Source organism: Sesamum indicum, linkage group LG6 (genome assembly GCF_026168435.1).
Source record: "Sesamum indicum cultivar Baizhima isolate 11 linkage group LG6, ASM2616843v1, whole genome shotgun sequence".
In the NCBI taxonomy this organism is placed as follows: domain Eukaryota; kingdom Viridiplantae; phylum Streptophyta; class Magnoliopsida; order Lamiales; family Pedaliaceae; genus Sesamum; species Sesamum indicum.
In genome coordinates, this window is record NC_142662.1 from 20,529,803 (window position 1) to 20,553,276 (window position 23,474).

Genomic DNA, 23,474 nt, shown 5'->3' on the forward strand with positions numbered 1-23,474 from the left:
CAATCATATTTAGGAACACTTTTTTAAAATTATTTTAGCAATAGTGTTAGGAACGGTTGTTCTTATTTAGAAACACGTACTTAAAACTGTATTAGCAATGGTTTTAGGAACGATCATCCTTAATTTAGAACACATATTTAAAATGATTTTAGAACAATTTTAGCAATAGTATTAGGAATAGTTATTTATTTAGATTTGTAATATTTTCTTTACAATTACTAAAATTGTTCCTATTTGTTTATTTTATAATAAAATTTTTATAAATTATTTAATAAAATAAATTATAAAAAATAATTTAGTTAATGTGATAAATTATATTTTATTTATATATTTAATAAATTTTAATAAATAATTTAATTTATAAATTAAATAAATTCAATTTTGTAATAAATTATTTTAATAAATTTTTAATTAATTATATTTATGAATTTAATTGATTGAATAAATATGAAATAGTGGAATGTAATAAACATTATGAAACATGAATAATTAAGAAAAAGATATTATATTAAATATAAAATATTATCCAATTATAAAATCGAAAAACAAATAAAACCTAATCTAAACCCTCCTCATCTCGGCGACGTCCATATCATCCTCGTTCGGGATCGAGGGGTCCGTCGGAGGCAGCGCTGGGGCGCTAGTGGAGGCGATAAGCTGTGATGGTCCCGAGCTGGCCCGCGTCACCCTCACATGACTAGGTTAGGTTGTGGTAGTGGCAGTGTCGGTGGGGGTGGCGATGGTGATGTGAAGATCTGGCTGGAGACGTACCTCATATTCAAGGCCGAGTACTAGGCCCTTGTTCTTACCCCAAACTATAGCCAACCACATATGTTGCTCGGTCATCGCCATCGAAGCCTCCGATTCGACGCGGATATGGTTGTCATCAACGGTAGGCTGAGGCTGTTGATCCTCCATCAGCTTCTGGAACGTCTCCTGCAAAAATAAATAAAATTATTAGTACTTTTAACCAAGAAATAATTGTTTTAAAGAAATAATATTAGTAATATGCACTTTCCGCCACCTTAGTCACTCTCGGCCCACTCCAGCCGCCGTAACCTTTTTTCTTGTAGCATCAGGCGAATAGCTCCATCTGCTTCGGCGGTAGATCGAGCTCTATCTCCTATAGAAAAATAAAATAGTTAGCATATTATTTATAAAATAATATTAACCCTTTAAAAATAATGTAATTTACTTACCGACTTTCTTTTGTGCATGCCGATAGAGGAAGGTCCCCTACAGTGCACATCGAGGACACCGTGGTGCGGCCGCCCAGTTTGCCTTATTCTTTGAGGACTCCTGCTAGAAGTCCTCACTGGCCCAGTATGCCTAAAGTTGGAGCCAGACCTTGCTGTCCAGCCAAAGTGGCTTGACCAAGCTCGACCAAGCGATGGAGAATATCTTCGAGATGTATTTTTCAGCCCACATGTGCAAGATCCGGAAACATGGACTCATCGTCACAGTCCCACTAGTAGGTCATCTACAATAAGAAAATTAAATAAAATATTAGTAAAATTCATTAAACGATTTAGATTATTAGATAATACCAAATTAATTTAAAGTACATTACCTTCATACTCTCAAATGAGAAATGTTGGTGTTCTGGCGGCACTTGCCTTAGACATGACCATGGGTGGGGAAAGTGTCCTTGCGCTACAGCATGCTCGTGCAAGCGGCGATCAGACCTGAAAAGACATGTTAATTAGATATTTTCAAGATAAAATAATACCGAAAAAAATTCATAAACAAATTACCTCGCGTCATCGAGGCTGATGTACTAGGGTGCTAATGGTGGGGGGACTGCTAATGGTGGTGGTGGTGGAGTAGCCGCTGGTGTGTCAAACTGTTGTATGGCCTCCTCAACTGGCGGTGAAGCTCCAGATGGTCCAACAACATTTGATGTCTGCAGGGCGGATGACGGTCTGGCCGTGTCAGGTGGTGGGGTGGTTGAAGGACTACTTCCCCAACCTGGGAAGATCAGACGGCGCTGCTGGAAGTGGCAGGATACGACTGCGGCCACAATCACGACCACACGGTATAGGAAGTGTACCACTAAACATGATCTTTACAAATTGTTGAGAAGTATTAGTTAAATTTTGTGATTATTGACATTATTGTGTAAATAATATTTTTATTGGGAATATTGGCCTAAAGTAAATGCAATTCTCCCTCAATATATAATGTAAATTGACAAAATTAGATCAAAATACATTAGAATAAAAATACACTAAATTCAATTCCCATATTTAAATATCTATATGAATATAAATTTCATTCAATTATAATTATTATATATTATTAACTAATTTAATTTATTATTTAGTTAAATAAATTATATTATTTAATATAAATAATATTTAAGTTTAAAAGTTTCAAAATTTTATATAAATCTTTATTGTTTAATTTAAATTATTTTTTAATTTTTAAAAATACAAATTAATTTATTTTTAATTTACATGACGACAGCGATCATCGCGTTATCATCGCTCAAGCTTCTTGGATGACCGCGATGCAGCAGTCGCCCAAATTTTCCTAACACAATGGTTGCCCAATTGGGGGGCAATGATGACGTCGCCAACATCATCATTGTCCTCAACTTTGGCGACTGATGTGTCAGGAAAATTTGGTGACGGGATGGGGGTGTAATATATAATAGATAAGGAAACAATAGTCTTCTAATAAAAAAAATTAATGTAATTAGCTTCAATTAATTGTGAGGGATAAGTTTGCAATATTTAAGAAAATAAAATATTTTTTTATTTATTTTTAAAATATTGGAGGATATTTAATCGGTTATTTAAAATAGGGGCATAAATATGTAATTTGGCCAATTTTATAGTTAAAAGAAAAACCTTCAAAAAACTGAAAACAAACAAAGCCACATATATTCCAACGTCGTCCGACTCCACACCTCGCTTTACCCCTAATTTTCCTCGACTCCTTTACCCACAAGGACACAACCTTTCGGATCTCTAACGCGCACGGCGGGGAAAAAGATTTCCTTTTGGGCAGCCACATTGACCCCATAATTTGGAATTAGGGTTTTTTTTTTAATCATCCACTCCAAATTGAACCCTGATATCCAAGTTCGTCGACCTAATCTTTTTTGGGGTTTTCCCGAAAGATGATTATTATTTGTTTTCAAGTGATTAGATTAATTTATATCCAATTTTCTGACCCTTGTATAGAGATATTTGACTGATTTTCTCTTCTGCTGTCAATAGGATTCTGCTTTCAATAGGATCCTATTTAGCTTTGCCCAGTTGGCGTTTGCCGTTGGCCTTTGCTCTTTTCTGTGCAATAGTACTTATACATGTACATAGCAGCTGTATTGTAGATAGAAAAATACGTAAATAGTTGTATGTATCTGTAGGTTTATATCTGAAAAATGAAGCAATCAAAGAAAAAGAAGAGATCGCGAGCTTCTAGTAAGGGGAATGCTGAAAATCACGATAAGATTGCTGATGAAAAAGAACAAGGGATTCTGAAAAATTTGTTGGAGGGGTTTGCTTCGGTGTCGGTGGAGGAAGCTGCTTCAGCGTACAGAGAAGCTGACAGAGATCTGAGTAAGGCTGCGGAAACCCCCGGCACGAGTGCAGTCCTGGAGGAGCAGAGCATGACGTGCTCCAGCTCTAGTCAGAATTACGATGCGGGTTCTAGCTCGAGTTCAAATGCATCGGAGGTGTTTGGTGATGCAAATAATTTCCTTCAAGATGGGTTTAAGCAGAAGAGTAAGCACAAGTTGAAGAAAATTGTGGCTTCTGCAGGCACTGTGTCGACAGTGTTGGGGAAAGATTATGTGAGGTCTATCCCAAAGAAGGCTCCTTCTAAATCGAAGGGGTTTCGTGAGGAGAATTGGAGCAAGGAGGAAGCTGAACAGTTCTTGTGCTCAATGCTTGGAGATGATTGTGAATTAAGCTTGGCTGTAGTTAGTGATGTATTATGTGAGTTGCTCTTAATTTTATTTTATAGTTTTCCTTCTCAGTGCATTTTTGTCGAACTGTTATTCCTGTCTTTCTTTCTATTGTTGGAGGATATGTGTGTGTCGTGGGGAGGGGGAGGTTAGGGTGGTGTGTGCTATATGTATTTTCCATGTAAGATTATTTTATTACAGTAAAAACAGTGAGTGGCTGAGTCTTATAGGCTTTTAGCTGAAGATAAAAGGCTATGGAGTGTATATGTATATCGTTGAGAAGCTGGAAATGTATTTTCCAACTCCTTAGTTATAACTCAGGGTTCCTCACTTAGAATAACTATTTATCAAATAGGAAAGTGGATTACGTAGTTTGATCTGAATGAAGGTCTGCATTTCATGGGGTTAGAGATGGTAAATTTACATTGAATTCTGTGTGGTGGATAGTTTTAGATTGATTGTGACTTGAAACCGTCTTTGTTTTTTACAGGTCAATGCGATTATAATCTAGATAAGGTAAGGGGACTTGTTTCTCTTATTTCTTTACTTAAAACCTTAACTTTTGAAAACTAAATGTGCTGTAGCATGTTGCTAAGTCATATCTCGTTGGCAATCCCACTGTTTCAAATGAATGTTGATATGGTATCATTCATGTAAGATGTATGGATTTTCTCTCACTTTTCCTTCAGGATGCACCTCATTTGCATTGCTCAGGCCTTTCTAGCACAACCTTTGTTGCCTTTTCTGTGATGTTTATCTTCTTTTCCAATAAAACTAACATGTATATATGGAACAAAAAGGATGTACCAAGGATATGAAGGACTCCAATTTCAGATCTTTAACTTGCTATACTAACTGAACAAGAGAAACTATTTCAATAAATAATAGTAAAGCCAAAAGTATATACTTTGGGAGACTTTATATATGCATACAACATAATTGGGAAATATATCAGCCCTTCACTAAGATTTACCATTGCTTATCAAAGACAAAATAATAAAAGAGAAAACATCCTAAGAAGCATCTGCAACAGTACCGTAACAGTAACAGTTAAGCCTTAGCCTCCTATCAAAACTGCTATATGAACATTGCCGGTAACACTATATAAAATATAACAGAGAACAACAATAACCATATAACCATTCTGCATGAATCACAAATGAAAACTAAGAAATGCCAGGACTGCTGTAAAACTTTCACTTCTATATCATAAGATAAACTCTGCATGTATGCCATAGTTCACTCACTAAGGGTGCAACGAGCAATGATCTTGAAATCTATCATCGTTCCAACACCACCAAAATCTTGAACCCCATTGTTATGGTGCCACTAAAACCTTGAGGAATGACCAGTATTAGATCTTTATTCTCTACTGTAGTAACACGGAAAAATTGTAAAATTTAGTTTGACTAACTGGATTCTTTTATGATGCTTCCAGACGGCTCTTTGAGATTCCACCTAATGGCTTTGCATGATCCTGTACAATTGACCATCAAAGGCAGTTTACCACATAAATTTTAATGGTTATAACTTTTTATTTTTGCTTTTTTTGCATGTGAATAGGAATTAAGGTTGCTTAAGACTTACTGTTATATATCTGTGTAAGTGGTGTACCGCTCTCATTGATTTGCTTGGTGGTATAGGTGGTTTGGTTTGCGTGAAACTGGTATTGTTCATGGAGATTTATTTGATTATAATTTAGGGTTTTGTTTGGTTGCTTTAATTTCGATTTGGCTTATAGTGATAGCTTTAGAAATTCGACGTAGCAATAATTAACGTTTTATGAGAATGTGTGGGTTCGCATGCCTGAGTGTCTGGCTATGAATTGTTCCGAGTTATGTAAATTGTATTTGTTTTGCCATTTCATATGTTATAGGAGTATCATAGTGCTTTCTAAACTTTGCTATGGTGCACAGAATTCTTGTTTTCATTTCTGGTTCCTTCTTATCTGTCTATCCATGAGATCATCTTTCACCATAGAATAACTGTTGAGTTTTCTTCTAAAGGTCTTGGGATAGAGAGAAAGATATCTGTTTAATGTTCTTATATTGGTTGATGATATCCCTCCTTTTCCAGGCTTTAGATGTATTGCTTGAATTATCAGCTTCCTCTAAAGAGCAAGTCAGTGGCTATTATGAGTCTACTAGCAGAGGAGACGCTCAGTATCTTCTTGAATCAAATTACACTGTATGCTTCATCTATTATCTTATATTTCTGCTGGTTTCTAATGGAATATGCTGAAACCATTTTAATTGCATTTGCTGGTGTGCTCAATAGTTGCATGTATGCAACTGGTCCAGAGTGCATACTTATATATATGCTTGCAAGGAGCATACAACCAAAATCCATGTTTACTGGATAGGTAATCTTTACATTGTGATAAATGATCTGGCTTGAAATCTGAACTGGAAACACCTTCAAATGTTGTTTGGCTTCTCATTAACTTATTTTAGATTCTGATGTTTAAGTTCTTTAGCACCTGAGCTATGCATCTTTTTTCTAATGTAATGTTTCAAGAATACCCTGGAAATAGTTGTATGTTTCTTCATCTATGCATCGAAGGGAGATGGAAACATCTTCTCATGGTGAAAGACCAAGAATATGTTCCGTTCTTTGAGGCCATAAATCTATTCCTTTATAATATCATATACAGCTGCTCACCCTAATTATCTGTAAAGCATGACAAAAATGTATTACCTAAAACCGCCTTCACGTTCATTGAAAGCCCCAATCTTTTCAGTTTCTTCTACCGAATTCCAGCAAAGGCCACCAAGGGGTTTGATTGTTTGAGTGCTTGAGATATGTCAGGAATTGGTTTATCGCTGAAGAGTTTGAAGAGGATGAAATGATAGAACATTGTGGCGCATTTTGCCTCTAGCGCCTCATGTCAGTGATCTTGAGAGAGAGTTTGAACATTTGAAAGGTGGAGAACCCTCCTTGCAGAATGCCTACCACTTTTTATATAGCCCTTCTTTTGATAATTGGTTGGATTCTTCGGCAGTTTTGTCTTCTATGGTTAAGCTATGTCACTTGAGACAATTTGCCTCATTTTTGTATATCACACAAGAGACTGATGAATAAGCGCTGAAGCATCATGCATTCTGAATTGTGTGTGCATTACACCATCTTCGTCTAGCATTTCCTTGATGATTTATTTATTCTTCTGATATTTTGTGCTTGATACGTGGCTGTTTCTGAAGTCATGTGTGATTGGTATGTCAAATTATTCACGATCATATCGATTGATGCTTTCTCTTTTCTTATCTTGGCTTCAAGGTGCATTTTCATAAATGTCTATCAACATGGACTAATTTCAATTCAAACTTTATTATAATGGATTATTGAAACTTATTTTAACATGTCATAATTATCTTACATAGTTATTGTTGCTCTGCAGCTAATTGATGGAATATATGACTCAACTTCTCGATCATCTGATATTGAACTTCAAGACAATATTTGGTTTACAGGAAATCTTTCCAGGTAATGCAGTTCTCTTTTGGTGATTCATCTGTTTTTCTTTTCCAGGATGAATGTCTTTACGTTTTCTGCTCTGAGGGTCTCTTTGTTGAGTAGGAAAGAACATGTAGGGTACGGGGAAGAGGAGGGAGAGGTGAGGCCATCCTTCCCGGTATCCAGTTTTATTCATATCCTGACATGAAGGATGTCAAAGGAGGAATTGAAGTTCAGGCACAAGTATTTCCCCTATCCTTGGTTTCTAGGATGTGAAACCAAGACGTAGTATATCTTTTCTATCCCTTTTTGTGAGTGGGTCTCCTCGAGGGTTGGCCTGTTCATCACCCTAAAGTTTATATATTCTTTTTCTCCTTAATCCAAATACACAATATAATGCTATGTTGAAAGTTGAATATTAACTTCTGCTAAAGGTTCCGCGAGACACTTATAGTGAAAGAGCATAAACATGGAGTAAAAAAAAAGAAATGATGATTAATGTAACTCATGAGTTTAATGTAAGAATGCACTACATAAAATATTTATATAGGCGAAAGATACCAACTGTTAGCATATTCTCAACTGCATTCAGCTTATCCAACGTCTTGTAAAGTTAGGGTAGGGGAAACTTTGGGTACGAATATATTTCTGTTTAATTTTTTTTTCTTGAATAAACTGTCCCTTGTTTACCTGTAATGCGTATCACGAGTGAACAAGCTCTTTCTGAATACGTTTTTTGCTCATATATGGTTTGAGAATGCAGAATTAGGCAAGTTACTGGAAATTTTCTAAGTTGAAGGATAGCAGCTTTTTGTTTATGTTTGGATTTGAAACACATTTCTCTCTTCTTGAGAGGTGATGATAGCGCAATTTTATCTGACAAATAGCAAATTTACTGGAAACAGACTGTTCAGAATAAAAACTTCTCCATGCTCCCAGGAGCTAGTATCTTTCAGGGGAATTAAGAATGTTTTTGTGTTGAAGGCAAATTGAAAAGCATCATAGTTTTTAACGACGAACCTAAGCATGAAGTTCGTGTAGTCTTGCTTGTAGTAATTACCCCAAGAACTATTATGGTCATACTTACATCTTTCACTGTGGGATATGTTTCTCTACCCTAGGATGCTATGGCATTTATGTGTGGCCCAGAGGCTTAAATTGATTTGTCAATTTTGTTTCTTCAGGAATGTTTCAAAAACTATCAAATCGGGTGAATCTCATCATCCGACAGAGACAGGAAACTTGGAATCAGAACTTCCTCAGAAGGTGTTGGAATCCTTGTTTAATATGCCCACACCCAAGACTGCTGAACATGAACCTAACACCATGAACTGGAGAAATGTGGTTAAGAAAATGACATCCCTTGGTCATAGATTTGAACCTGGTGACAGTGAACAAGGATGCCCTATCAATGGTACTTTCAATAGTGTGATTATGTTTACTGGAACATACTTTTGCTTATAAAATGACTTGATTTTGCTGGTCCTTATGTTGATGCCTCTTTATTTTTGTTGTCTATGTTGCATCAGTTTCCTTTTTTTGCTTCTATCTTGAAGTGTAAGTCAATGACACAGGCGTGATTTGATACCTATGATTCTGTATTTTCTGATGGAGATAGATGTAAAGTCAATCTTGTGTTTTCTGAAAGAAATAGAATTTCTAGTTGTCATCTTAACTCTTAAGCATGCCCGTTCAAGATGCAAACTGTCATTTCCCTGTCTGCAACACCATTCTCTGAAGCTGGTGCTTTTCACGTTATGTTATTTGTGTAGTATAATTGGTATTGCTTCAAGTTTCTTCCTCTCTTTCAATTTGGATATGGTACTGGGAGTTCAGTTGTATAAGTTGCTGGGTAGCTATTCTAATCTAGATCATATGAGCTTCATTAATGATATTTTCTCCTTGCAGTGTTGCTTCTCCATGTTTCTGTTCACTTGCCCCCCATGTTGTGGGTTGGGTAATGTGAGTGTCATATCTAGCTGAATCTTCATGTAACTTCTGTTAATGTGTAGCTAAAGGAGATGAATATCAGGTTTACAGAGAAGCTGCGAAACAGCACTGGAATTCAATGAAATCTTACTATCAGAAGGTAGCGTTTACTGTCTTCTGTCTAGTTTGTGGAGCATATGGTACTTTTGGTTTTCCACTGGAGTGATAGTGAGTCTGAGAAGGCAGATTTTTCTGCAGGCTGCGACAGCATTTACAAATGGGGAGAAGGAATATGCTGCATATCTTTCTCAGCAGGTATTAACCTAGAGATGACTTCTGGAGTTCTTCCATCTCACATGTTCAGTGATGTTTGTTTTTATACATATAATTGTTTATTCAATGAGATTCTCAAATGTATCACGTGGGGGTGGGGTTCAAATGGTTCATCCTTATATTGAAGGAGACCAGTTCTTCCTTGTTGGTGATGATCAACAGTCTGTGCTTCAACCACTTGTGTCCTCCACATTTAAATGTTACCATATCTTTTCAAGAATGCTTTAAACAATGCTCTGTTTCCTCAAATTGTGGATTTATCGAACACTCTTCCCAAACCCTTATGAAATAATCACCACCCACAAATATATAATTTCCCCTCAACCCCATGGGTATACTAATAACATCTCTTGTTTATAAAGGCTGTGGCAGCTTCATTCCCCACCACTCCTTGCTGATCGCAAAAGGTTTGAGAAAAAAATTAGTTTTGAGCAGGAAATCTTGAAGCTGTTTTCAGCTCAGAGGAAGGCTTAATTTAAATGGCCAAAAGACTTCCTATAGTTCACTGTGTTTCATGCTAAAGTATTTCATGCTACACGCATTTGGCTAATAGGTACACATAGAGTAAATTTTACTTTGGTCTTCAGCTAGGATTCTGTTATGTTTTGAGTTTTATTTGGAATGTTTTGTCATCTGAATAACTTATCAGTCATCTATATGCAGAACAACAGTAGTCCTTTTTTCTTCTCAAAGGACTACTGTCAATTCTGTGCCCCTTTTTATGGTGGTCCCAACCTTGTCAGCTCTATTGCTTCTCTTTTTTATTCCTTTTGTCTGTCAATTTTTCTTATTCAACATTCCATTTATAGACACTTCTGTTTCCTTTTTAAGCTGGTAAATGGGCTTCATTAAGATTGAAGCCTAATATGGCCTCATCTCAGATTTCATTTCCTGGCAGTAAAATGAGTTTGTAATGGGAGAAATTTTATTATTTGTTATTCCATTAGGAAGTGAAAGGCTGCAATTGGTAACTAGTTTAATAAAAATAAAGGATGTAGAGAAACACCTCCACATTGATTACACAAGTGCCAAAAGGAAAAAGAAAAACAAAGGAATCTTGCAAGATATTAAAGTAAGCAATCTTCTGATGTGAAGATGCTATTCATGCATTTTGTAGTTCAACATCATCACTTGTATTCCTGAACTTCCTCTTAGTGGCTTTTACCAAATACAGTTTATAGCATTAGGCTTCCATGTTACATAGTGAAATATTTTTTCCACGGGCAGGAACCTCTATCAGTTTTGTCCCTCAAAACTTGACAATAGGATGTCTTTGAATGAGGGAAGAATGACATAACATCAAGACTCAAGAATATTATGTTAAGGCATGGAGATAGTCGACTTCTTTTCAGCCAAAAAAGAAGGCTTGTCGGAGATAATTAAGAGTGCAAATGCCCTATATTAACCCTGTCTTATGATTAAGAACCCAAAATTTTGAAGTTCGTCCTATCTGACATGATTTGGTGAATCATTTCTTAGACAACCAGTTATGTTCGAATCTTCACCTTGTGATTTCTTTTGAGGAGATGTATATAAACGTGTATCTGGCGGTAAGTTGGTTCATTATAGATCTTGAATCTATTAGTAATTTTGCTTTTGGACGCTCAAAGTTGTATTGGATTATTTGCTGCATTCTCCTTTTCCTTGGTTACTGTATAATGTATAACAAATATATTTATGTTTATATCACGGCACTTCCAATTGCTTGTTATAAAGTTTTCTATCTTCTTGAAATCATTATTTATTGTGTGCATAAGATAGAATGCATTTATTTGGTTTAACTCTCATGTTATGGGAATACTGACAGCATCTATCTGAATCACTGCAGGGGAGGTTACAAAATAAAATGGCTCGAGAGGCAGATGAAAAGGCTAGCCAGGATATATTTAGTGCTAGGTAGTCATATTGAGAACTAAACTAAATTGATCTGGTCAAAAGTCTATCGTGCCTCACCTATCTGTTGAACTGCAGAAATGAGAGTATTGAAAATGTGATAACGATTGATCTTCACGGACAACATATTAAACAAGCGATGAAGCTTTTGAAGCTCCATCTTCTGTTTGGAGCATATGTGCGCTGTAAGAACCTTTGCTATATTTAACTGGATTAATTACTACTTCTGAAACTGTATGTTTGAAGGACTCAATCATGTGTCTCTTTTCTTGGCCTGCATCTCTAGCTGTGCGGTCATTTAGGGTTATCACTGGATGTGGGAGCCATGGAGTTGGCAAGTCAAAACTGAAAAACTCAGTAAGTTTACAATCCCAGCTTCCTTTTCCATTGTCATATCTCCTCTCTATCACTTGGAGATTTTCTTCTATATTTGAGTGCAAAAGCTTCTGGTAGACATCTAGAACAATTCTCTAAGCAGCTTAATCCTATTTTTCGTTTTTCTCCAACTTATTCTTTACCATAGGATTGTGCTCAAGTGTGAACCTGTACTGTTGGCTTTGTATTATTATCTAGGATCTTATGTAAGACGAGCTTCTACGAATATACTAGATATGCATAGCATATACAATCCATAGGCACTCCAAAATCAAAATGGGGATAAAATATTATGGTATTTGACTGAACAACTGTTGCTTGTGATTGAGATATTGTTTGTAATTTTTCTTGGTGAATATTGCTAAGTTGTGAGAGATCAAATAATACAGAGCTTTTCCACTTTGAGTGCTTAACGCATGCCTGAAATCTTTTCTTTGAGCTTCAGCTTAGAAAGATTTAACTACCTAATTTTGGATATCACTTGTATTAAATCTATTGGTACTATCTTCTGCGCTGCATGCAGGTCATTAATCTTCTGCAGAAAGAAGGTATCACATGGTCTGAAGAGAACCGTGGGACACTGTTCATAAGGCTTGACGGACAGAGAGATTTCAGCTTCCTAGATTCTGGTAGTGATAGTGATTAACAATACACGCGCAGCATTCTCATGTTTAGCCAAAAAGTTGCTAGTTGGCTCCTTGTGTTAGCAAAGAGTTGCTAATGTCAGGTAGATCCCTTGTATTATTACCAACTATTAATTTAGCATTGTAGTTTATCCCGTGTGGAAGATTTCTTTAATCATTGTCATTAGCTGAAGATCGTTGTAACTTTAGATGATTCCAGAAGTAGACAGATTAGAGCTGGACAGTTGCATGTTGTTGTATATGATGTACAAAGTGTCAGTTTGCTATTTGTTCTCCAACTATCCTAGTGTTGTAGCCTGGCCTTGAGCTTCATTTCCTACTAGGTGTTGATTTTCACCTTGGTTCTCCAGATTAGCTACTCACGCCTTAGCACAATGTTCTGTGAGACCAAGTCAATGACGCTTACTAAACTTTCAACATCATAAACTTGAATATGGGAAAATTGTCTTCATGCAAGGGTAATGGTAGTCGCAGAGAATGGTTAGTATTCCGACACTTGCATCAACAAAGGGAGTAAAAATAAGGATAAATTGCATAAAAAAACCTGTGTTTTCAAAATTTAACTAAAAACTTCTTGTATTAAAAAAAAAAAAGTAAAATACTCCATGTATTTTATGAAGTACAAAAAAAATTCTCTTTTTATTAGAAACTTACGGAGAGGGTGCGACACTCGCCTATTGTGGGAGTGGGCATTGTTTTACCTTATTTGGGATATTTTAAGTGTATAATGTTCATTTTGCCTATTTTTTCACATTTAAATATATTTTAAATTAATCTATTTATATTATTATTTTATCTAAATATATTTGATTAATGTAATTTATTTATTGAATCTAATCATATTACAATAAACTATATTTATTTATGAAATATATTAATTAATATAAAAAACCTAAAATGTGTATAATTTTTTTAAATTTAAATTTTGAATTTAAAAAACACAATACAAATTTAATATGCTAAAATTGACTTTTCAAATAAATTTTTTTATGCAATATAAAAGTCAATTTTTTTTTTTTTTTTGAAAGAGGAAACTTTCACTCATATTACTTAACATAGTCATCACGGATTACATAAAGTAGTCTCGGAGGGAGACAGGAAGCATCTCCCTCTTGATTCAAAGCACACCCGGCTAAAACATTAGCAGCTGAGTTGTCCAACCTTCTAATAAAGGAAAACGAAACAGAGGCTATGAATGAAGAAAAGAACCGAATATCTACCACAAGAGGACTAATGATCGAGAGGTTAGGATGAATAGAGGAAAATCAATAGTGTACTACTATCTCCTTCAAGAATTACCGGAGGCCACCCGTGGCGGAGAGTAAAACGAACCGCTTTCCTCGCTGCCAACGCCTCATCCATCTCAACAGTGCCGCTTTTGTCCAAGCGAATTGATAACCAGGCTAAGCATTGGCCATCAGCATCGCCTGCAAGAATTCCAAGACCCAAAGCGCACCCACCAACAAGGACTCCTGCATCAAAATTATTCTTAATGCTGTTAGGGGGAGGGCGAATCCATATAGACTGGTTCTCCAATGGTGCAGTCCAACCGTTGGATATTGCATCTCCGTGTGACGTGAAGGCCACCAAGTAGCTGCGAGCAAATTCTACAACCTGCAGAGGGAGGAGGAAATCCTTGTGTAAGTTTCAAGTTTCTCGTCCACCAAATAGTCCAACAAATCATAATGACAAGGGCGAAGCTAGATGTAGTCAGTTTAAACGAGAGATCAATAATCCACTCTTCCATAGACAAGGTTGGAGAGTCAATGATGTGCCATTGAACATTGTATAATGCCCATACTTGTCGTGCAAAGAAATAGAGGGGAAAAGTGTGAATAGGAGTTTTAGCGTGCAGCTACTGACTCGCAAAGAGGGCAAGAGAACATGTCATAAGGCATATGCTTATGCAAATTGCTCGCGGTGGGGAGAATATTTCGAACAGCTCGCCAAATAAAAACCTTCACCTTGTTCGGCATAGGAGCTTGCCACACTTTACGCCATGTTTGTTTAGCCCAATGCATCCCACTAGAACTCATGTGGACAGACATAGACAAAGTAAGGTGATAAGTGCTACGGACGGAAAAGTTTCCATTGTTCGAGTAGTGCTAGACAATCAAATCCGCCGAACCAACTAAGCTAAGAGGAATTTGCAGGATAAGGCCTCGATCCTCCGACTAAAATAACGCATGAACCAACTCCTTATTCCACTTATTCGAGTCCTTAGAAATAAGATCACTAACCTGCGAAGCATTAACATGAGGGGGTTTTGGTGTGATGACTCGAAATGATGGTGTAAAGGGTAGCCATGGGTCTGTCCAAATATTTATAGAATGTCCCGTTCCAATGAGCTATCTACACCCTGACCAAAAGAGGTCCATCACAGCAATAATATTTCTCCAAGTAAATGACGACCGAGCCCCGAGCTGGGCAACAAAGAGATGAGACTGAGGAAAGTACTTTGCTTTTAGAACTTGACTAACCAAACTCTCAAGATAGGAGCCACCACAATTGCTTAGCTAGCAAAGCCAAGTTAAATGCCTCAAGATTACAAAATCCAAGTCTGCCCTCAAGTTTACTTCTACACATCTAATCCCATGCTAACCAATGAATTCTCCTTCTATCCCTATCATGCCAAAAGAAGTTCGCCGCCAAGGCCTGGAATTCCTGAAGTAATGTTTTCGGCAATCTAAAGCAAGAGATAGCATACGACAAGATAGCTTGCACCACTTCTTGGATGAGGACCACCTTGCCCGCCTGAGATAAAGACTTCTCGTGCCATCCCTGAATCCTTTTTCAAATACGATCTTTTTACTGTCACAAAAAGGGCCTTTTTGGACCGAAAAGCCACTGTAGGTAAATTAAGGTGCAACTCATGTAGTTTTTAAGACAATACCCAACACTTAAGCTAAGTCCTATTGAATATCAAGAGGAGTATTACGGCTTAAAGCGACAGAGGACTTGTGTAGATTAATCTCGTGGTTGGAGGCAAATTTGTAAGTATTAAGAACATGCCGAATAGCCTGCACCATGGGGAGATTTGCTGGGCAAAACACCATGGTGTCATCTACAAAGAGTAAATGGGAAATGCGAGGAGCACCACTACAAACAACCATCCCCAGTATTGACCCCCTATCAGCAGTTGCCTGAAAAAGCGAACTAAGCGACTTTGTACAAAGTAGGAGCAAAAAAGGGGATCGAGGGTCCCCTTGACGGAGTCCCCTTTGGGGGGTGATAGAGCCAAACTTGCACGCACTCAAAACAAACGGGCAAGAAACGAAAGAAACACTAAACATAATGAGATCAACAAAAGCACTAGGAAACCAAGCTTACCCAGCACCCTTTTGAGGAACGACCATTCCACCCTATCATTAGCCTTATTGATATCGCGCTTAAGGTTCATGAAGTGATTCCTCCCCTTAGAGTGAGGTATTTAAAAAATGGTTAATCTCAAAAGCTAACAAAATATTATTAGTGATGAGGCGCCCTGGCACAAAAGATGATTGAGCAGACAGACTTAGAGGCTATCTCGTAAGCCACATTATACAGACTAATAGGGAGATACAGGGAAAGGGATTGCAGCTCGTTGCATTTTGGAATAAGCACGATATTTGTATCATTAAAACATGTAGGAAGAACACGAAATTAAGAAAATTAAAGAACAAAAGAAATGACATCGAATTTGACAATATGCCAAAACTTTTGATAAAAAAGAGGAGGCATGCCGTCAGGTCCAGGGGATTTTAAAGGAGACATACCAAAACAACCTTAGTTACCTTAGTCTGCGTATAGGGTCGTAGAAAGTCCTCTGCCATCTCATCACTCACAATGATTGGAAAGTACTTAGTTCCACTCTGGATATCATCTGGACGAGGTTTACTAGATGTGAACACTCCCTAAAAATACTCTAGAATACACCGCTGGATCCCCTTAATTGACTTAATCCAAGAACCATCCGAGTTATGTAGCTTATGGAATTGGTCTGATGTCTTTGACTTGCTTTGGTATGGAAAAACTAGACCCCTTCCTTAAGCCACAAATCCTTACTACGTTGCTTCCAGAATATTTCTTCATGGATAATAAGTTTGGTGAGTTCGGCCTTATCTCTCAACGTGCTGTCTCGGTTATCCTTTGTCATCATAATCTATTTCTTTGCGATGAGCAACCATTCAAGCGCATTGATTCTGTCATGTGCTTCTCTACCATAAAGACGTCCCCAACAAGAAAGTCAAGCACTAACCATGGCAAGCTTCTCTCAACCGGAGCTCAGCTCAAGATGTCCCCAGGACCGACCAAGCTTTGGTAACAATATCTACACAAGCCGGTTCTTGGAGCGGAGCCGCTTCAAAGCGAAAATATTTCCGACACCCCGAGATATCCCGCTATACCCTTGGCCGAAGCTCAACCACCAACGAGGAATGATCGGAATATGGGGACTCAATATGATGAACACTCACCTTAGGGAATGCTAAAGACCAAAAGTCACTAGCACAGGCGCGATCAAGCCTCTCACAAACGGTGTGGGGTTCCTGTTGATTATTGCACCATGTGAATGTAGCACCCCGAAAGCCACGCAAACCACACTCATCTAAACAATTTTGGAAATTATACATCTGTCGTTCTGATTGTAAAGGGCCACCTTCTTTTTGAGAATGTGCAAGGACTTTATTGAAGTCCCCAGCGCAAGGCCATGGCTGTACCGAGTGATGATGCAACTGACAAAGGAGTTTCCAAAACTCAGACTGTTTATTGGTGTCAGGTTCTCCATAAATCCCTATAAAGTGCCACCGATCTACTGCCTTGTCTAATCTAACAAACATGTCCATGCGGTAGCTAGAGAACAACTGGAGTTGTACTTCCACGGATTTTTGCGAAAAGAGTGCCATTACCCCGCTTCTGCCTCTTGACTCAACACAAAAACCAACTAAACAAATTTAACCGTCTTTTTAAAGATTCAATCTAGCTAGCCTAACACTTGGTTTCCTCCAGAAAAACCAAGTGAGGGTTATTCGCTCTGAGGAGATCCCGGAGGTTTTTAACCGTCCCAGGGTTCCCTAACCCTTAAAAGATCCACAATATGAGACTCATGGCGCCTAATGGGGCTGCAGGGCAGAATATCAGTAAGTGGACCATTAGTTTTGTTCACCCTTTTAGGAATAGAAAAATATGCGGCACAGATATCCTCATCAACGAATTTTCGCTTGGCAAGAAGGCTAGGAGTGGGGTTAGGAGCTGACTTAGTATAGGGGCGAGTTCTCTTAGTGTATTTACGTTTCTGCGAGATGGTGGGAGCTTGGGGTTGATTATAGGAAGGTGGACAAATATAGGAGGAGGAGGTGCTGAATTAGGTAGAGACAAACTCATGGAAGCGGGGGAAATATCTGAAAATAGGGAAGGTGTATGGTTGAGGCAACAAATCATGAGGAGTTCAATCTTGGGGTAGAGGATGGCCAAGTACAAGAACATCGGTTCATTTTCTTTAGGGTTCGCCAATAATGGTGGCAAAGTCAAGTACTTCTTCAGATTTTGTAGAGCTTGTTCGCATTCTTCATTCCATTCAAAAGTCCAACTCAACTGGATTGTTGACACTGAGCCTATCACATCCCAATACACAATCATACTCTCCAAGCTTCAAAACTCTAACAGGATGAGTGAATTTGTAACATTGCACCTCCTCGCAGAAGGTTGAACAGTGTAGCTTACTTAGAACCTTTCCTCCATCTACAACCCTCACCACTATTGGTGTAGTTTGCTCCAAGTTACAGCCCAGGATTTGCACCACCTTTTCATCAACAAAACAGTGGGTTCTCCACTGTCATTGACCCTCCCATTAATTCTCAGTGTTCTACTGCTGGTACTTCCATACATTGCATAGAGGGAGACTGTGTATCCTCCTCATTGCTGTCTTCAGGTTGTTCCTTTCCTTCTTCATAAGTTTCAACCTCTTCATCACTCATCAACAAGTACATGTGCCGCAATTTACACCTATGCCCAAATAAGCTTCAACCTCTTTATCACTCATCAACAAGTACATGTGCCTCAATTTACACCTATGCCCAGGGCTGTAAGGCTCATTACATTTATAGAAAATGTTCTTCTCCTTTCTAGCCTTTACCTCAGCTTCAGTGAGGAATTTTCTATAGGGTGGAACTTCATCTCTATTCTTGACTGCAGGTTTGAATGCAGGTTTATAGGGCTGGCTCTTGTTAGGAAATTTGTATGGGTTCTTGTTTAAATTACTTCACTGCTGTTGATTTGTTTTTCTGAGAATAGCATCCACCATAGTTTCTTGCTTTCTAGTGAGAACAATAGCCTGATTCAAGGCAATAGGCTTCATAGTACCATATATCCTTTAATTTCATCTTTCAACCCACTAATAAACTTCATCATAAAGAAGTGCTCATTCACATTTTTTTATTGAATATCAGCATATAGGCCTCCAGTTATTCAAATTTCTCCAAATATGCATTGACAGTAGTCTCTTGCCTTAGCATGTTGAATTCAGACACTACTCTCTCATAATCAAGATCGTCGAACCTTTCCAGTATGGCAGAAAAAATGGCAGTATCTGCCTTTGCATCTCCTTATACAATGTTTGCCCAGCAACATTCAACAAAATGGCAGAAAAAAAAAACAGAAAAGGTATAGCTAAAAATGGAAACTGGTTGTCTTCTTTGTCGTCCTCCAGCTCCACAGTCTGAAAATATCCTCTACAAAAGTCCTTGAGCTACAGCTCTACTTCTCCAGCTTTGACCCATCTCCTGGCTCCACGTGTCCCACTGTTGGTTCCACTGGAATGTTGAAATCAGGCATGAGATACCTAGCAGCAGCCCCAAATTGATTTTCCACCTCCTTCTCTTAAACGGTGTCGTACCCCTCGAAAATTCCCAAATCAGTTGTGCCCTCAATTGGACGGTCAAGATGGATCGATCTGATCGAGTAATCGTCTCTATAAATCGCGTTTCTGCTACGAAGTACGACACATCTTCCTTGGACAAATTTCAAATCTCAAAAGAAGGGTCGAAATCACGATATCGGGCCAACATTTACTTAAGGAAGCATGAGAGTGGGACAGGATGCAAGGGATTTCGGCCCATTACAAACGATGGAAACTGCCCCTTATGGTGTAGAGATAAACTGATTAACAGGATAGATAAATTTTCATTATATATTTTCAAATTTTAGGTCATTGATAGATACATAAGAAAAATTCTTAGTTAAATTAAATTAAATTTAATTCAATTAATTACACTTTAAGTGTAATATGCTGAATATATAATTAATTCTTTTTTTTTTAATTATAGACCAATTATTTAATGAGTATGTGGTGTAATGAATTCAATTATGACGAGAATATGGGCGAATTAAATTTCCCAGGTAAACAGTATCTTTAATTATTTTATGTATAAACAATAACCGCCAATGCTGTTCACCGCCTATTTGAACGGATCCTTCCAAATTTCTCATTTTTCCTTATTCCCCAAAAGCGATGGAAACGCAAGAAGAGTGACACAAACCCAATTGTTCGATCCTCCTCTGCTATGGACGACACCTCCCAAATCCTAATCACAGCCAACGCTACCGCCGATCACTCCTTCAATGACGACATGGACGGAGAGGATGCAGCAGAAGAAGACGACGAGGAGGAGTCCTGCGACGTGGAGGCATGGGAAACCCTAAGCAAGGGCTTCAAGGAAGTCCAGTCGGTGCTAGATCACAACCGGCGACTGATTCAACAGGTGAATGACAATCACCGCTCCAAAATCCCCAGTAGTTTGGCCAAGAATGTCGACTTGATACGCGAGATCAATTCGAATATCTCCAAAGTCATCGGCCTTTACTCCAATCTCTCAACGAATTTCTCCAGCATCGTTCAGCAGCGGCGCGCTGTCTCCGATAAAGTCGTGAAGAATGTCGAATCTTGAAGTAATAATCCCCTAAATCCGATTTAATCCTTTGCGTTAATATAAGGTTTCAGCTCTTGTGCGCGTGAGTAAAATTGGTGTTTTTAGTGTTGTTGATTGTTGTTTCAGTGAGTCGGTTATGATAACTGTTGGCATGGCGTCTAAGTCGATTTGGTGAGTCAGTTATGATACCTGTTCGCATGGTGTTTAAGATAATTTACTGCTGAGTCAACGGTGGAGGTGGATGTTTGATGGTATGATATTTTGATGCTTATATGTGTCATTTTTGTGTATTTTCTTGTTTGCGTTTTTTATAGAGGATTGTTGATTGATTGATGAGGTGCCGGAATTCTTATTAGCCACAGTTACTGAATGGTGCCTACAGACCAGATTTGAGGTAAACTTTTTACTATATTTAGCTCCACCTTGTTTTAGGTTCCTCTTGTGAATAAATTGGCTGGGGTGGCATATGCTTTGAGTTATGTTTAGATCTAGATTTGTTTAGCTGATAAAATACTGATGGAGACATTTTTATTTGATTAGTTTTCGTTGAAATTGCGAGGAGAATGGATGTATATAACACGGCATTTAGACAGAGAGTTATTTATTGAATAAATTTATAATAATTTTTCTTCTGTGACAAAACCAAATTTGTGAAGTTTTTATGATTTATCCCGGTTCTATCCTAAAACAAATATGAAACCATTTGAGTTAGTAATTTGATTTTCCTTTTTCACTTTTGTTTGCTAGATTCAATTAGACTTCATGGCTAAAAGAGAAAAATCCTGATTTGTGGTTTTCTTCTTAATTAATTATTACCGGTGTAGATGGTATTGCTGTTCAACTTGATCTATTGTTACAAGGTAATTTTGTGTTCAATCAAAAAGATGGATTGCAAAAGGAAAACAAACGTGGATTTGCCTTTATTTTCTTATTATTTGAGATTTTTCTTTTAATAACTCACCGGCACAACATTTATGTTCTATCCCATTTTTTAAATAGTATTACATGTTTCTTTCTTGTTTTCGTTGAATGCACTTGGCATATTTTAGTTGTTTTCAGCACTCTCTTTTAAATGAACTTATTGGAAATGACATATGTAGTTATGTACATATTGATTGACATTAAATGGATGTGGGTCTTGTGTGACTAAGAGTTTTGCTTTAGTTTGAGCAGGTAGAGAACATCTTGGAGGACTAAATACCTAGCAAAGGTTTTTATCTCATTTGACGATAATGATGCTTCATTTTTATCACATTTGGACAATTTTGGTTCATTGGAGGAGCTGAATGTCAAGAATCATGTCAGCCGTTTTACACATTGTGCTACATAGGGAGGCTGATTCTGATGTTATTAACAAGCATGTTGTAGTAATTGTGGTACATATACCATGCACCTTTGGTTCTGACTAATCTTTACGAGTAGTGTCTGTGTAAGCATAACTTAGCTTGTGATTGTTATACCATAGCATTTATTGGTATGCTTGTGTGTGTCCCCTATAGGGGGTAGTCTTAGTTTGCTCTGCATTGTGATTTTCTCAGTGTAAATATCATTCTTTTGGGTAGATCTTTGACCGACTGTCTGATTTGATATCTTATGTCATTCCGCTAAATTACAGTGACAGGTTTGAGCTACCTTCGGTATCTCCTGAAATGTCGAAGTTAGTTTCTTTAGTTTAATATACTGGAGTAGGTGCTCATAGAATAAGTAATTGATATTTATAGAACACTAATAATCCATATGTAGGGCAACAGGGTTCATCATGAGCAACCACAATGAATTTGATGGAGCTATTTATGTAATCTTTTTTTCCTTCTCATGTCACTTTGTGACTCTCGCTATGTTCTTTTTATATTTGAATTGTAAGTCTGTTTTCATGACAAGATTTTGATCCTGTGCCAGCCTTTCACATTTTCATTTAACAAACAGATCTACTTCTCAAGTTTCTTAATTATTTACAAGGATCCTTGTTGGAATTTTTCTCTGTAACAAAATTAGCTATGAAGAGAACACCTGTTTCGTTCTCAAAGAGACTCATGTGGCTACATGCTTTTGTAGCCCATAATTTTTGGTATGGATTGTCATAATAATTCTTGTATTACGAGATGTTCATTGAAGGAAATTCGGCAAAGTTCTCGCCTTGTGGTAGTCTTGTGCTTTATGTACAAGTTCAATTATATGTTTATTGCATCACCTTTTATCGGGGAGTCGAGCACCTGGAACTATTTGTTTTTAGTCACGTGTAAACTTGCTTTTACTAGCTGCGATTGCAGCTGGATTTAGCCCAACAACTTTACCATATTGCTAGTACCTTACCATTTCTATTTTTGCTGGGAACATATTGAAATTCCTTGATATGTTCTGTAGACTTCCGGGCTTATGTAATCTATTATCTATTAATATTATATATATTTGAAGGGGTCTGTGATTTCAATTCTTCAGTTTTGACTATATATATTAGAAGGGGTCTTTGACTTCAATTTTTCAATTTTGATCAAATGCTGACATATCAGAATTTTTAAATTTCTTTAATCGTAGTAGGTAATATTGATGGTAGAATTTTCAATTTTGTTTGGCTTCTTTAATTGACATCACGTTATTTATGCTATTTTGAGAATATTAAATTAACACATATATATACCGCACTCCCAGATATATTTGCAGTACTATATCTAGAGAATTTCGTTACAATTTAATTAATTTTTTCACTTCATTCTAATTTTCGTGTTTTTATTCCTTTGATGCATAGAGAACTGAGCTTCATTAATGGATTCAAGAACTATAGGTAATTAACTTAGTCACATTTATAAATATTATTCATCTTAAAATCATAATTTTGAATACGATCTCCTTCATGCTGGCCCAATATCTACATTTAGGGACTTTATTAACTTTGTCTTTGGGTTGTATATAGACCTACCAACAACCAGAATTAGTTCATCAAATCCTATTGTTGAACCCCGACCTTGTATAAGTGGTGGGGAAATATTTTTTTGTCCCGTAATTCAGGGTGTTTTCACTTTTAATTTCATT

At 37.3% G+C, this 23,474-nt stretch overlaps 2 protein-coding genes across 15 annotated transcripts; both read left to right on the forward strand.

Annotated features, from left to right (window-relative positions):
• The first annotated feature begins 2,855 nt into the window (after nucleotides 1-2,855).
• LOC105163956 (smr (Small MutS Related) domain-containing protein) lies at nucleotides 2,856-12,821 on the forward strand. Of its 3 annotated transcripts, XM_088881742.1 has the most exons (12): nucleotides 2,858-3,086; nucleotides 3,374-3,944; nucleotides 4,404-4,429; nucleotides 5,990-6,100; nucleotides 7,311-7,396; nucleotides 8,551-8,780; nucleotides 9,379-9,455; nucleotides 9,542-9,610; nucleotides 11,457-11,524; nucleotides 11,600-11,706; nucleotides 11,808-11,878; nucleotides 12,420-12,821. In XM_088881742.1, the coding sequence occupies exons 2-12, from the start codon at nucleotides 3,389-3,391 to the stop codon at nucleotides 12,540-12,542; spliced, it is 1,524 nt and encodes a 507-aa protein (XP_088737868.1). In that variant the 5' UTR covers nucleotides 2,858-3,086; nucleotides 3,374-3,388; the 3' UTR covers nucleotides 12,543-12,821. The 3 variants fall into 3 exon arrangements, with proteins under 3 accessions (XP_088737869.1, XP_088737868.1, XP_011080796.1); XM_011082494.3 differs by having other exon boundaries at nucleotides 2,859-3,944; nucleotides 9,554-9,610; XM_088881743.1 differs by lacking the exon at nucleotides 11,808-11,878 and having other exon boundaries at nucleotides 2,856-3,944.
• A 7,136-nt stretch (nucleotides 12,822-19,957) lies between these two features.
• On the forward strand, nucleotides 19,958-22,335 carry LOC105163955 (protein EARLY FLOWERING 4). Of its 12 annotated transcripts, none has more exons than XR_016065698.1 (4): nucleotides 19,958-20,463; nucleotides 20,571-20,615; nucleotides 20,759-20,838; nucleotides 21,609-22,335. XR_016065698.1 is itself a non-coding variant. In XM_088881011.1 (3 exons), exon 1 carries the CDS (start codon nucleotides 20,079-20,081, stop codon nucleotides 20,460-20,462), a length of 384 nt encoding a protein of 127 aa, XP_088737137.1. In that variant the 5' UTR covers nucleotides 19,958-20,078; the 3' UTR covers nucleotide 20,463; nucleotides 20,571-20,615; nucleotides 20,759-22,335. The 12 variants fall into 12 exon arrangements, 5 of the variants coding, with proteins under 5 accessions (XP_088737137.1, XP_020549990.1, XP_088737136.1 ...); XR_016065699.1 differs by having other exon boundaries at nucleotides 21,618-22,335; XR_016065694.1 differs by having other exon boundaries at nucleotides 19,958-20,615.
• Nucleotides 22,336-23,474: the final 1,139 nt, after the last annotated feature.